The sequence below is a fragment of the Myotis lucifugus genome, unplaced genomic scaffold (assembly GCF_000147115.1).
Source record: "Myotis lucifugus unplaced genomic scaffold, Myoluc2.0 scaffold_0, whole genome shotgun sequence".
In the NCBI taxonomy this organism is placed as follows: domain Eukaryota; kingdom Metazoa; phylum Chordata; class Mammalia; order Chiroptera; family Vespertilionidae; genus Myotis; species Myotis lucifugus.
In genome coordinates, this window is record NW_005871048.1 from 15517961 (window position 1) to 15533920 (window position 15960).

Here is a 15960-nt window from a genome sequence, read left to right on the forward strand (position 1 = left end):
CCTGCTCTGTGTGTGACAGGGGGCGGTGCCCCAACTCCCCTATCGGCCCTACTCTGTGCGTGACAGGGGGGGGCTCCCCAACCCCCTGATGGGCCCTGCTCTGTGCATGACAGGGGGGAGCTCCCCAACCCCCTGATGGGCCCTGCTTCTGTGCATGACGGGGGGAGCTCCCCAACCTCTGATGGGCCCTGCTCTGTGCTTGATAGGGGGTGGCGCCACAACCTCCCCATCGACCCTGCCTTGAGTGTGACAGGGGGCGGTGCCCACCCCCCCAATCAGCCCTACCCTGAGCGTGACTGAGGGGGGCATCGCAACCTCCCAATCCGCCCTGCTCTGTGCATGACAGGGGGCGGCACCCCAACTCCCCAATCGGCCCTGTTCTGAGCCCGACCAGGGCTTGCACCTAGGGATTGGGCCTGCCCTCTGCCACCCGGGAGCAGGCCTAAGCCAGCAGGTTGTTATCTCCCGAGGGGTCCCAGACTGCGAGAGGGCACAGGCCGGGCTGAGGGACCCCCTCCTCCCCACCGAGGGCACAAATTTTTGTGCATCGGGCCTCTAGTCCTATATAATAAAAGGGTAATATGCAAATAGACCGAACGGCAGAACAACTGAACAACCAATCAAAGAGCAATATGCTAATGATATGCTAAGGCTACTCAACCGCTCACTATGACATGCACTGACCACCAGGGGGCAGACAGTCAACTGGTTGACCAGTCGCTATGACGTGCACTGACCACCAGAGGGCAGCTGCTCCGATAGGTAGGTTAGCTTGCTGCTGGGGTCCGGCCAGTTGGGACTGAGCGAGATGGGCCAGACACGCCCTGGAACCCTCCCATGGTCCCTCCCCGGCCCGATCGTGCACCGGTGGGGTCCCTCAGCCTGGCCTGAGCTCTCTCGCAATGCAGGACCCCTCAGGGGATGCCAGAGAGCTGGTTTCAGCCCGATCCCGCAGGCCACTCCCCTTGGGAGGGCGCCAGACGCAGGGCTCATGTCTGGTGAGTGCTGCTGCGGCAACACGAGCCTCTCCCAATCGGGACTGATTAGGCACAGCAGGCACAGTGGGGCTGGGATGAGTGGGAGCAGCAGGTAGGAGCTGTAGGCAGTGTTGGACTGCAGGTTTCAGCCCAATCCCTGCAGGCCACCCAGAGGGACCCCACAAATATGAATTCATGCACCAGGCCTCTAGTATTATTATAAAATCTACCTGAAGAGCCTAATTCAACTCACACCTGTAGAATCTCAGTTGATCCAGCCCTCTCAACCTTTCCAGATCACCTTACTCTAGCAATTTTGAAATACAAAGTACACTTACCAACGAATATACCTGATAAATCAGACTCCATCTTCACTATACTCAAAGGGTTATAACAGTGAGAGGCAGCAGTTTGGGAAAAACACCAGAGCAAAAGAGAGCCTCATTCATACCCAAGCAAGAATCAAATACTATTTTAGTGGCAAAGTGTATTTGGGACAAGTCATTAGATCAAGATGAAATTATAACAGCAAGTGGCCCACACTCACCTAAGAAAATGAAAAGTAATGATGAGAAACAACTGTAAGAGAGGTGTTTAAATCTTTAAACAGAAGTTCAACAGGAATTTGACATTAAGATATAAAATAAGTCCTTAGAAAAAACAACTAAGATTGAAAACAAGGTTTCCAGTAAGTGTCCTTAAAATGTGGGCTCTTGGGTCTGGCTGCAGTGGCTCAGTTGGTTGAGCATCATCCTGTGCACTGAAGAGTTGCTGGTTTGATTCCTGGTCAGCACACATGCTTGGATTTTGGGTTTGATCCCCAGTTGGGGCATGTGCAGGAGGCAGCCGATTGATGTTTTTCTCTCTCTGATGTGTCTCTCTCTCTCTCACTCTTTCTCTCTTTTTCTCTCTCCTTTCCTCTCTCCCTCCCTCCCTTCCTCTAAGCATGCCCTTGGGTGAGGATAAAAAAGAAATGTGGGCTCTTGGGAAAAATGGAACCTTGTTATCTAGCTAATTGTTTTCCTAATCCCTTTTGTTCAAACCTGTGTCTGAACAGAGGTGACTGAGCCATCGCCACTTTATAGCAGAAATAGCACAATAAGTAGCAAAAAAAAATAGGGGCTCTAATTTTAAATATCCTCCCTCCAACTTTGAGAGAATATTGTTTTGTATTTAAATAATCAAAAATATAAAAATATTTTTCCCACTATGTATTTACTTTTGTGACATTTTTGTGAACTTATCTAACTTAACTGGGAGTTGACACTTATGTTATTAATGCTTAGTTCAGCACATATACTTGAATAACAATTCTCACAAAAATGATAAGTAGGTCAACATAAAAATGTTTCTAAAAATCAAATATTATCATGACTATATTTTTAAAATATTGTACTCATATCTGGAAGTACCAATAATAAAAATGATAATAATTCCCACAATTAAATGACCTTTCCCTCCATGTTGACTTAGTCAACTTATCATCCATTATACGATCTAATTTATCCTCTGAGGTACCTGCTGATTTCCACGTCTGTAAATATTCACATTGATTATTTCTCCACAAGTGAAAATTTCAACATCTACTTTCATGAATACAAATTTTAGAAAATTTAATTCCAAGTCTCAAATTTAAGAAAATTATGATGGATCACTTTGTTTTATTTATAAAGCCCCAGATAAATAACCATCACTACTTATTGATCTACTTGAAATAGCTAGACACTAGTCAACATATTTAAGCTTTTCATTTCAATAATTCCAGCAATCACATAAAAGTAAATGCAAAATAGGGATGGTATAGAATTTCCATCATATTTTGCAAATTTTAGTGAAAGGTTATAACAATTAGGTATGACATACTTGAAGGACTAATAATTAAGAAATACACTACAAAATTGGGAAGCTACCTTTGTTTTTTCTAGTAAACACTGATTTTAAGAAACAACAGGGTTTTTGGAAGCTCTGATTTAGAGGAAATATCTGCATTGGTTACATTTCTTTAAATTAAAGAAACTGGTCTAACTGAAGCCTTTTCTTGGGAGGTGAATAAAACAGTTCACAACCCCAGCGATTTCTATACCTTCCCCACATCCAGGCGTGGGCTGGCCTAGGACAAGGGAAGGAAGAATGCTGGAATAATCAGGATAGTATGTCCTCACACACTCTTGACAGTCATTCTGAACTCGCCTACTTCCTGCTCTCCCAAACATGGTCCTTTCCAAGGCACTTTGTCAAGAAGTGTGGCTTCCATATATTCCCACAAGATGATCTGCCTGAAATGGGCCTGCCAGAGAGGCATGGGTTCTTTCTTTTCTTGTTACCACACTTTCACTCAACTTACAGGGAAAAAAAAAAAGGCAGCAATAGCATACCTCTCATCCACCTTAATTAACACCAGTGAAGACTGAACAGAGACATTTTGAAAAATATTTAAATATAAAGAAAAACTAGGTGTCAACTTAAAAAATATGTAAAGACAAGAGTTCTTCAAATTCTTATAGGGACAAGTGAATTTTATCTAACCAAACCCACTTCATGCTTCATGATAATCTTCCTCCTTTTTGCCCATTCAAGTGACATTTCTCTAAGACCTAGCATCTTAACAATTCAATTCCTTAACAAATATCTTCCTCAACTCTCCCAACCCTCAATGATGACTCTCTTGTAACACTTGCAGTCTAACTCATCTGGTCACACATCCTCTTAAGGAGATACAACACTAGTGAGTGCCAAACTTTATGTTAACTCAGTTATTCCTCCAACACTCCTATGAGGTAGACTTTGTTATTGTCAGGATAATGAAATCAAGGCTAGATAGTTAATAATCTCCACAAGATCATACAGCTGGTAAGCATCATGGGATGGGAACTGGAATTGAATTGCAGGTTGGCTGACTCCAGAGCATGAGATCTTAACCCTGTACTTCCCCTGGGTTTCCCTTCCCTGGGCCCTTCTGTACACATTTGTGGGGGATGCTATTTCCTTGCTAAGAGGATGTGCCTTCAATGCAGCAGCTGCTGTCAAACAGCCCCCAAGATAACCTCTGAGTTCTGAATTTGTGTAACTAGAAAGTGCTTCTAGTTCCTTAAAATAACCTTCTCTTTCATGCCTGTAGGGAATAATCAGATTCAACACATAGCAACTTATTTCAATTTTTAAAAGTTCCAATTAACAGAAAAAAAAATCCTTAGCAGTCAATTGCATGATATTCCAAAAATGTCTTAATTACCTAAGCCTTCCTCCCCATAACTTACTGAATACTTTTTACTCTTAAATCAAACTAAATATGGAATGTAGTCCAGGGGATAAAATGAGAGATTGATTGCAAACCATTTTAATATCCTCATGAATCTTTTTATGGAAATAAAACAACTTCAGTGAAGCTCTGAGACCTTGTTTACAAGTTGGAGGACCCAAGGGATGGGACCCCAGATTCAAGTGACCTCAGAAGATGAATTTAGAAGCAGGGGTCAAGCACCAGAGAGCCTTTATGTGACATTAAGTTTTGTGAAAACTCTTAAATGGTTCTACCTAATTGGCCAGCTAGTCTTTCTATAGTTTAAGTAATGAGGTCTATAGTTTGCTTAGTGGTGAAACTAAGGATTCGGATCTCTAATTCCAATGTGATTCTCTTATTTGTTTAACTAGATGAAGTTCATTTTGATTCTCTAAAAGTCAAGGGTCATATTAGAATTCATTTGGGTTATATATTCAAAATAGAAAAAAAAACTAAACAAACTCTCTTTGCTAAATATGCCCATGCAAGGAAAATCCAAGTCATTTCAGTTAAAGGAAAGTTTTTTCTACCATACTTTTTGATGGCAGTTCATTATATTTTACCTTCAGGCTACTTTCTTTCTTTTAGCAAGATCCATTACATATAGTACCCTTATAATATGTTGGAGGAAAATAGGCAAAAGTATTGTATTTAAGATATTTCTCATAAGGGGTGAAACATACAGACTCCCTCACAAACACACACCTACCTAGGAGAACACAGTCCTGGGGGGAGAAAATAAACCCTGAAGGTACATATTATAACAAATCTAGAACCTAAACTTTGTGCCACTGAAAATGTACATGACACATTGGTAACCCACAGCAACCTAATTCTTCAAAGTGGCTGTTGATGTCAGAAAACTAGGGCACCAAAGTCTAATAATTACAGCTCTGAAGACAAATGAAGCCACAGCTAGCAAGTGTCACTTACTGATCACTGTGTCACCACAAGGCATGTATTTTTTGTGATGGTACAATATCAAATATAACACAAGGGGATACAGGGGCATCTGCTTGTATCATATTCTACCTTCCAATCCATGATTAACAACAAAAGCTAAAGTATCCTATTTGGCAACATTTAAAGCTTCAATTTAATGAAAGATGATTACACTACAAGAAAAATTAACCCCCACCTCTCTCATATTTTCCTCTGGAAAAATGTTATTTGCCAGAAACTAAATAATCTTTTAGAAACCATGAAATAGTTCCAAAAGGGCATTCATTAAATTGTGGTCTCTGTGAAATAGATTTCTTATTTAACCTGACATAAGGCAAAGCATTATGTTTCATTAGAAATCTCTAAAACCACTCTGATCTTTTGGAGCTTTAAAAGCTAGTGAATTTCCTTTAATTTAATATTTCTCGAAACCTTTTGAATGTAATGTCTAAAAGATAATGAAAAGGTAAACACAGTGCTTTTTAATAACTTAGGTGATGTTAAGAAAAAGACTTTAAACTGTGCCTCTTATTATTTCCATCATCCAGAGAGAACATAAATAGAAAAAACTGAAGTTAAATAACAAACTAAAAACAAAATCAGCAGGTGGGTTTGAACCCAGGCCCCTCTACCTCAGTTTGTTTCAAAATCAATAATAATTCTTTGATGGCTATACCTAACTGACCCCCTAGTCTTTCTATAGTTAAAGAAAGTGAGTCTTATATCCTATATAATAAAAGCGTAATATGCAAATTGACCGAACAGCAGAACGACCAGTGGAACAACTGGTCACTATGATGCCCACTGACCACCAGGGGGCAGATGCTCAACGCAGGAGCTGCCCCAATCCTGCAGGCTCCAGGCCAGCCAAGGCAGGTGCCAGCAGGGCCCCTCCCCTCCCCCCATCACTCCGCCTGTCATCCAACAGATCGGCCCTGATCGCCGCCAGACCTAGGGACCCTACCCGTGCATGAATTTCATGCACCGGGCCTCTAGTAGTTTATATAATTTGGAAAATGTTGTTTGATTTTGTTTTCTCCTGAAGCTTAATTTAGACAAAAGTTACTTTGGGGAGAGAAGAGTCAAAGAATAACTAAAAAAAAGATTAAGAAATGTAAGGATATTTAGTCAGGTTTTCATTACATTAGTCTTTTAAAAGAACACTTCAAGTAAGTTGAATTTGACACTCAATAAAGACAGAAAACCCATAATTTTAATTCATTTTGGTTTTTTTTTACCCTTATTGATGAGATAATAATGACTTTTGTATAATTAACTGGTTTAGTAAACTAATACAATTATGGTATATAATCATAAAACAGTAATAGACTCTCTCTATCCTAACCCCCATTTCTTTCTGGATCATAAATTTGGTACTAACAACAAACAGGCTATAGTCATTAATACTTATCCAAATAACTGCCTCTGTTCAGTTTAAAGGAGGCAAAATTAGCATATATTCAGAAATAGTTAAATAAGTTAAATTTGAGGATATGTATTTTTGTTAACTGAAAAAATATTAAGCAAAAACCAATCTATGAAAGCATGGAAGTTAGCTGAAGTTTTCTTTGTACCTACTAGTAAGATGAAAAGCCTTATTCTGACTATGCATTTTTAAAAAAATATATATTTTATTGATTTTTTACAGAGAGGAGGGGAGAGGGATAGAGAGTTAGAAACATCAATGAGAGAGAAACATCTATCAGCTGCCTCTTGCACGCCCCCTACCGGGGATGTGCCCACAACCAAGGTACATGCCCTTGACTGGAATCGAACCTGGGACCCTTGAGTCCGCAGGCCGATGCTCTATCCGCTGAGCCAAACTGGTTAGGGCTATCTATGCATTTTGATCAATCACCCAGATGCCTGGTTTACATGAAGCCGAAGTTTAAAACATTGAAGAGCTTTCAAGTATTTGTTCATACATTTGCTTTGGAGCAGCATAATCAAACCCCTTTCAGGTAGTTTGAACACCTAGAGAGTCGCCCACCCTGAAGACTTCACATCTCTGTTGTAGGTCTTAATTAGTGATCTCATTAAAACCCCAATGAGTCAGGATCAGACCACCTGAGCCCTTCTGCAAAGGTATATGAAAGGAAAGGACAGATGGAAGTGGGTCACAAAAGCTACCGAGAAAAGGTATTATGTTTCCACAATTGGGCTTATTTTTTCCAGGAGGGATACTTGTAGAGACTGGTTCAAATACAAACATGGGGGGTATACAGCTTGTAAGAAAGTCTTTTAGTGATCTGGTAGCTCCATCTCCCACCAATTAACTTCATGTTGGAAAAGAAATGCTCTGGGTTTGACAGTTATATATGCCAGTTTCAGGTTTCAATCCAGGCAAGTATAGTGAAACTGATCTGGAGAGGCGCTATGTTAACTTCATATTATACTAACTTACTTACTTGTCATTTCCCACAAACTTTGGAGCAGTGGTTCTCAACCTTCTGGCCCTTTAAATACAGTTCCTCATGTTGTGACCCAACCATAAAATTATTTTTGTTGCTACTTCATAACTGTAATGTTGCTACTGTTATGAATAGTAATGTAAATATCTGATATGCAGGATGGTCTTAGGCGACCCCTGTGAAAGGGTCGTTCGACCGCCAAAGGGGTCCCGACCCACAGATAAAGAACCGCTGGTTTGGAGGCTTTCTGCTTTCAAGCCACAAAAATAAAGTATCAGGGGGGAAAATGTTTCAATTCAAGTTTATTCCAACCACTGAGACATCCAGAGGCAATCTGAGGTCTGCATATTTATTTATTATTATTATTTTTGTTATGTAATACTTTAAGTGCCTTATTAAGAGCCAGCACTGCCACCATGGAGGGCCAGTTAAAATCTCTTCCCTGCTACTCAGCTGCTGGGCATTTCCAGCTGCCCAGTTGGGGGACAGGGAGAGATGGGGAGAGGAGAAAATACAAGCACTCAGTTCTAAAGAGTGGTCCTTGGAATAAGTACACAGACAAGTCAGAGCCTATTAACTTCCAAAGTGACCACTGAAGCAAGATAGCAAGTGACCATAGCAGTAAAAGCAGGCCTTCTAACATACAGAAACCACCCTCTATTTGAGACCCAGATCCCCTGAACAACTCAAAAAACTAAGATGTTGCAGTGAAGGTCACAGAAACAAATAAAAGCAAAACAAGTAAGCAAATACACTTGATTGAGAAGTTGGGATTTTCTGATGTGCAGCTTCAGCATTCACTCTGAGATACAGCCTATCACTAAATAGAACTGATGCAAAACAGTGGTAAACCGAGCTTGATGACACAAGCCAGCATCAGTGTTACCAGGTTATACTCAAGAAAGGACATTTCCATTAAAAAAAAAAGATAGTTTTAAGCAAATTTAAAAGCAGGTAAGTATATCTCCTGTATGCTAATGCTATTTTGTACCCAGGAAGTGAAATTTTTGGCTGTAGCTGAAAATGTAATTTTAGAGCTCTAGATGTTAAATAATGGCTTATATAAAAGTACAAGAGGATGGTTACAAATATTATTTCTGACTTACTAGCGGTTTTGGGAAAAGATTATTTCAGAACTACAGACTTTCTTATAGGTAGCAAAGTAATTGCAGATAACTGTAGAAGTCACATTTAGGACACAAAGTGTCTAGTATAAATTTTCTCACCTTCTAGAAGAACTTTTAGTTCTTGATGTAACCTATGAAGCATGAGTTATTCTGAGAACATATCTCATTATATCACATGGGAAACTTTGTCAATACCTGAAATTCTAATAAAAGGCAAACCCTCTGATGGTGGGGGCTGGGAGTGTTGGGGAGGATTGAGCAAAAAAGAAAAAAAAAGAGAGAGCTCATGGACATGGACATGAATGTGGTGACTGCAGGGGGTAGGCGGGTGGGAGAGGGCACAGAGGTGATAAATGGTGATGGGAAAAATAAAATAAAATACATATTTAAAAAGTTGTTTAAAAAGCAAAATTAAATTTAGACACTGAAATTAGAAAATTAAACTTCAGCTAAGAAAGTCCCTGAACATTGCATGCCTTTCTGCTTCCCCATGATACTTAAAAACTAAACAGTGCCTGCCTATACATTTTATCGCTATTTTGTATAATGCTTTATTGTCTACCTGTATGAAGACTCAAAGGAAAGTATTTTTCCTTTCTAGTTTTTTTTCAGCTTAGTTAACAGCAAAGAAAAATTTAAAGTGGCATTTTCATGAGGTCCTTTTCTAAGAGAGTTGATAAACGGTAAATGGCCTGGCTATTAGGATGAAATCTGTAGTTGGAAAAGTACTCTATCCTAAAAACACTGAATTAAAAATCAATTGACATGATATCAGATAATATTATAATTCTGAGAGTGTTTGGGAACCACAACTCCATCTAGATCCTATGGAAGGATTAATGCTAATGCCCACAGTTAAGTTCCTAAAGGGATCAAAGGCTATTTCTATCACTTGGTTAATAAATATGCTTCTTAACACTGTCCTAAAAGTAATAAACAATTGCCTGATCTTACACTCTAACAGCTGAAGAGTAGTGAACAAAGAGAATTAGTTTAGAACATTATTTTAAAGTTAAATTCCAGTGATGCATGCTATTGCAATATATTCTACATTTAAGGCAGTGTGTGCGTATATGTGTGTGTGTGTGTGTGTGTGTGTGTATCAGCCATAGCTGACATAATTTCCATTCTATAAAATAAAATAAAATAAGCTACACTGTTTTTAGATCTAAGAAATAAAATTGAGCTCATAACTAAGACATATGTGACAGTAGGAATGAGAAGACATACAGAAAAAAGAACATGTATATGTAGGGTAGAGTTAAATGTTTTACCATTTTTTATTATCAAAGGGTAAATATTATATTTTAAATCATACAGTAGGTAGGATGTGAAGATGATGTTTAGACCATTTCTAAAACCCAATTTCTAATTTATTAAAAACAACACAAGAAAAGCAAGGATTCAAGAACCATTACACATATATCACAACTGCATTTCTCTGTTTTCTTACCCTGTATGTTGTACAGTCGGACACTATGGGTAACATGTTCAAAAAAGCAAGTTACATCCGAATAAAACCTTCCACGTTGTACTCTGACAAGGGGTTGGGTTGTGTAAACATAAGGCTGAAGAGAAAATGAGATTTTTAGAAAAATACTTTGGCTTTTAACTTTTCCAAAAAATGTTGATTATAGTTTCCAAAATGGAAAATTCGTATCACCTGATATTTGCAATTTTAAGTGAAAATCTTACAAAGTGTAATATGCATTTGCTATAAAATTAATTTGCATTATACAATAATTACTGAAAATAGAAAATAAAAATGTTACAACTTGATTGGTCTAAATTTACAAACATTCCTCCCAGCTATAAAATTTCTGATTAAAGTCCTTCTCTCAAAAAAAAAATAAAAAATAAAGTCCTTCTCTCTTGTCCATGTGTTACTTATTTAAAAAAGTGCTCGTTCTGCAGCAGTGACATTTTCCCAGGCAAACGTTTATTATAACCATGGCCCCCTAATGTTCCAGGGTCAGGCAGGTGGCAAGGATGACCACAGGGAGTCATCTAAACAAACAGGAAGCAGGATTCAGAAACACAGTTTAATCACAGTTAGGTTTACTACCCTATAAATACACTGCCCTTTTACTTGAAAGAGCTAGATGAATATAAAGCAAACTTATAAACTTGAAAAAGCCCCACTGATTTAGTTTTCATTACTTGAAATCTACATTCAAGAAAATATGGGACTAATACATAGAACTTATGTGAACAAATTTAAAGCATTCATAAAGAGTTATATTTTCTTAAGTATTACACACCCTAAGGTCAACAACAGTATAAGAAGCTAGGCTTGCAATGTGAACTACTTAAATAGCATAAGATTTTCAGAACTATGCAATTTTCTTTCAAATTTACCTCTTTGGCTAGAGAAAAATGTTCTGAAATTAATATGATGCTTTACCTAATGAACACATAGCTAGAAAGTAATGGAGGGGGCTGAAACCTGGGACGGTGATTTCTGGGCCCCTGCTTTTTTTTCTGATATATCCAACTGCCTCTTTCCCTGGTGTGCTTTTATTTTATCTTCTAACCATATGATAGTTCTCTTTATCTTTCTATCTAACATTAGAGTTATTTAAAAATAAAATAATTTTAAATAAATTAGTTGTTATGATCCATGCATAATATTTCATAGCACAAATATATGAATATACAGTGAATACACTTTGAGTAATTATTAATTCACTGGGTTAAATCTGAAAAGAAAGAAGCATCAACTGAGCTATCAAAAAATGTATGTGTATACATACTTATATATTTATTTTTTAAGTACAAGACAATCAAAGCAAAATGCCTATTCAATGACAAAAGCTGATGAGAAAACATGGGCCCACTGCACATCCTGAAATGCCTACTGTAAGCTGTACTTTACCTTTAATTCCTCACTAATTTAAAAAACTAAAAACAAACAAAAAAACTAGAATCCTTAGCATGACCCACACAATCCTTTAAAATCTATATTTGATTTCAGTTAGCAGACTTTTCTAAATTATAGAACAAAAGTAACTTTTTCAGGAGATAGGTTCCTAGGCAACAAAATATGAAGAATATTTAACTTATCTTGAAGTGGAGAAAGCAAGTGTAAGTATAAAAGCAAAGGAAGGAAATCTAAAAAAAATAATATGGAACTGACTACACAAAAATTAAAAAGTACCTTAATAGAAAAATAAAATAAAAATTAACCATTTAAATAACACATTGAGAAAATTGTGCAATATATATGAAAAAGGATTAATTTTATCATATATGAAGATCTGTAAGTTATACCAATAGAGAAATGACCAAAGAATTTAAGTAAAAACTCACAAAAGAAATATGAAAGGTAAATAAATGTATAAAAAAGTTTAACCTCACTAATAGTCATAAAAATGTTAACATTAAAATATTTTTCAGCTATTCTTATAGGTAAAGCTTTTAAAATGGCTAATTCTCAGTGCATGAAATGGTATAGAATTCAAAAGCTATTCTCAAAAAACACTGATGGGAGTGAGCATGCACTCTTTCCAGAGAGAAAAGTAGTATGTATCAAAGGCCTTACAAGGTCTCATCCACTAACACAAAAGGACTCTTCTGGAAAGTTATTCTCAGAAAATAATCAGCACTGCATAAAAATAATGTTACAGGGAAAGATTATCACAATGTTACAATAATGAAGTATTGGTGGAAAATGTACATATACAGCAATAGGATTTTTTTTTTTTTTTACATATGCACAGACACTTTTTCTTTTTTTGGGTGAGAACAATGAAGCTCTACTTTCAGCAAATTTCAATTATACAATATAGCTATCACCACGGTTTAAATCAGACCTTCAGACCTATTCATCTTATACTAAAACTTTAAAACACAACAGTGTACATTAAAATTGTGTTTTCGAAACCTATACCATCAGATTGTGAGCACTGTTACAATGAAAAATATGTAATGCAGTAAGACAAAACCTGAAGATGGTGGAAAAGGGGTATGTATAAAAGACAATTATACATCAAAATATTGGCATTGGTTTTCATGGGCTTTTATGAAATAGTTGATAAATTTTATTGTTTTCTGCATTTTAAAAATGTGTCAAAATTTGCATATACTACCTTTTCAGTGAAGGGTGGGGAAAAGGGTATTATTTTTTTTAAAGTACTAAAAGTTATGAAGAAATATGACCCAGTGGCCAAGCTATTTTTCTAGAATAACTCAGCTCACCAGCACTTACTTTGGCTTCCCCATCGGGCAAGAAGAGGTAGGCACCACTTTTGTCCTTTTTACTTGTGGTTCCATACCATGAAAATTGTACTTTTACCTTATGAGGTTCACCATCTTCTTTATTTATCATTTCCTAAAGAGAAAAAATTTAAAGGCAACTCAGTATTAAGATATTAATGATGTTGCATCTGGTTCCACGTATATGTCAATTTAGTAAGTTACCTCAGGATAGATTTAAAAATGCTAATAGTCTCTAATATTCACAATTCTTGGATGAACACTCAAAATGTTATACTTAACTTTAGAATTAAAAACCTTCACAATCGGAACAAAAAGTCAAAACACCCTTTTGTAAAGAAAGAGATACACAAATTAAAATACTGAGACCAGTACTTCTCCAATCTTCTGTAGTGGAGGAGCAGGCTTATTTTTTATTTCCAATATGCATGAACCAATATTTTTGTAAAGTACAATAAAAGTGAATTACTAGAAAATTAAATTTAAAGTAATATACTAACACATACTCAAATCTTTTATAGATTCAGTAGGCATAAATTGACTGTCAAATTGTTTTCAAATTTTTCTAGACATTTCTAAAGAGTCACTGCTTCTACACTTTTGTGGACCAGTTACAAATAGTTCACAAAGGAGCACCAGCCACAAACCATACTTGTGAGGAGCGAGTGGTCACGAAGACCACAAGAAGAAGGTTCACAAAGCTCATTCACCTTTTCTCTCAGAGTATTTGCAAAGACTGTTTCCCCTTTGCATAAGTAATCTCTACTCATTATAATAAAACTAGAGGCCTGGTGCATGAATTTGTGCATGGGTGGGGTCCCTTGGCCTGGCCAGAGATTGGGGCCGATTAGGGCCCGTCTTGCCCAGTACTGATTGATCAGGCCGATGGGGGCTGGCCGCAGGAGGTTGGCTGTGGGAGCGCACTGACCACCAGGGGGCAGCTCCTGTGTTGAGCATCTGCTCCCGGTGGTCAGTGAATGTCATAGCGATCAGTCGACCGGTCATAACGGTCGCTTAGTCTTTTATATATATAGATAAGCCTTTTATGTATTTTAGAACTATTCAGAACATACCTCCATAAGCCCAGATTGACCAAACTGAAGCTTAATAAAAGAGTTCTCCAGAGTTATTTCTTCAGCATTTTTCATATTCTTCACATTGAAAATGCCTTTATTTTCTATGTTACCATTATACAGGACATACTCAGCTACATGTGGATATGAACTCGATGATTCCAAAAGTGTATACACTTGCAGTCCCAATGGTGGCATCTGTGCTAGAAAAGAGATCTTTAAAAGATAGAAGAGGAAATGTATTAAAGAAAAATGTACTCTATTGAAAGAAAACACATTTATACTTGTGGTGAAAAGAACAAACTAATTCTATAAATATGTTTTGATAACTCAAGGGTAGAGTATCAACATCTCAGTTTATCCAGGTAACCTAATAACTTTAAATTAGAAGGACTATCAGACATTGTTTTCACTGAATAAATGAAATCATGTGACCATTCTCAACTGTCTTACAGTGCTCATCAATGTTCAGAGGGGGAAATTCCCCATAACAATAAGGGTTTACTACAAACAATGATTTTTTCCTAATTACTAGGATCTTTTTACAATACTATATTTCAGTAAATTAAACAGAAAAATGGGCAATGTAATAATATAAATATTAAGCACATTAGTTCAGTCAACACCAGCCACCCAATGCCTGGGATCTAGCAGATACTGAACAAGGTTTAGAGGATGCATATACTGTAAGACAAGACCTTCTAGGAACTACTGTTCTATTTTCTAGATGGGGTGTTTCCTGTAATATCTTACCAAAATTTGTATCATACTTTTCATTTCTACTTAAAGGATTCTGAGTTTATTAGAGCAGCTAGCAATGGCTTTTGACAAACGGAAGTAAATCTCTTTTAGAATTCCTCACTTACGGCTGTGTCTTCAGAAGTAATAGTTAAAACTGCACTCCAGACTCTAAAATTTCAACCTTACTAATGATGTTGGGGTTTAGTTTCATATTGCTTATTTTAAGAAATCCCCCTCCCTGTCTGTTACCTGGTCCAGATTTTCCCTAATTATATCTTGGAGAAGAATCATTTTAGAAAATAACTTTCATGATATATGTCTCTCCTTTGCAATAAAAAATTAAAAGTACCCAAAGTTATGCAGAAAGTTGGAGTTTATCTCAATTTTAATATGCATAATTATCATTAAATTGAGTTAGACAACAAAAAAATCCACATTCTGTAATGATTACTTCAGGAAAAAGTTACAATATACATGCTTACAAAGATATACAATATACATGCTAATATGAACTAACAGTAACATAGAATATACATACTAATAAATGTTCTAATATTTTGGGAAACACAGAATCTATTTTCCTTGTGTCATTTAACTGGCCAGTTAAACCCCCTGGTAAGTACAATTTTAACCACTTCACACACAATGACTGGACAGTTCTAGGAGTCATGTATACATATATAAACTAGCCATACCTTTTTAATGATGCCTCTAAGTTCTGTGGCAGAAACATACCTCATAGGCTGTTTGTGAAATAGTAGTGGCTGTATTCCAAACCGCACTCATCTGAATTTTCACAGGCTTCCCCGAAGCAGAGGACACTTTTACTGTGGGGGAACTCACACAGACTGAGACCAGTGAGGTTCGTTCTTGCTCTGAAGGATTATAGACCACAAGATACCTGCAAAAACAGCTGCTTCACTATTGTGGATTCAAAATACTTGCAGTTCTTTAATGCTATTTGTAAACTCTCAGCTCATAGATAGTCATAGAGTCAACATGTGGAGAAATTGCATAGAACATTTTGGTGAAACTTTTGGAGAACATGCAATTTCATCACAACAAATACTGCAAAATACAAAGGGTAATGAAACAATGGTTCACTTTCTCAGAATACAATGTTATACAAATAGAAGCCATTAATAGGATTGTAATAAAGTTATTTTCATGTCCCAGAAAAATTACTGATATACA

At 37.1% G+C, this 15960-nt stretch overlaps 1 protein-coding gene across 3 annotated transcripts in view; it reads right to left on the bottom strand.

Annotated features, from left to right (window-relative positions):
• MAN2A1 (mannosidase alpha class 2A member 1) overlaps window positions 1-15960 on the bottom strand; it is a 154218-nt gene that overhangs the window by 36890 nt on the left and 101368 nt on the right. For all 3 annotated transcript variants that reach the window (XM_023749139.1, XM_023749184.1, XM_023749158.1), the window contains 4 exons: window positions 15502-15667; window positions 14026-14241; window positions 12945-13067; window positions 10191-10305 (listed from right to left, as the gene is read on the bottom strand). In XM_023749139.1, coding sequence (XP_023604907.1) covers window positions 10191-10305; window positions 12945-13067; window positions 14026-14241; window positions 15502-15667 — 620 coding nt within the window. The remainder of the gene's footprint in view (window positions 1-10190; window positions 10306-12944; window positions 13068-14025; window positions 14242-15501; window positions 15668-15960) is intronic.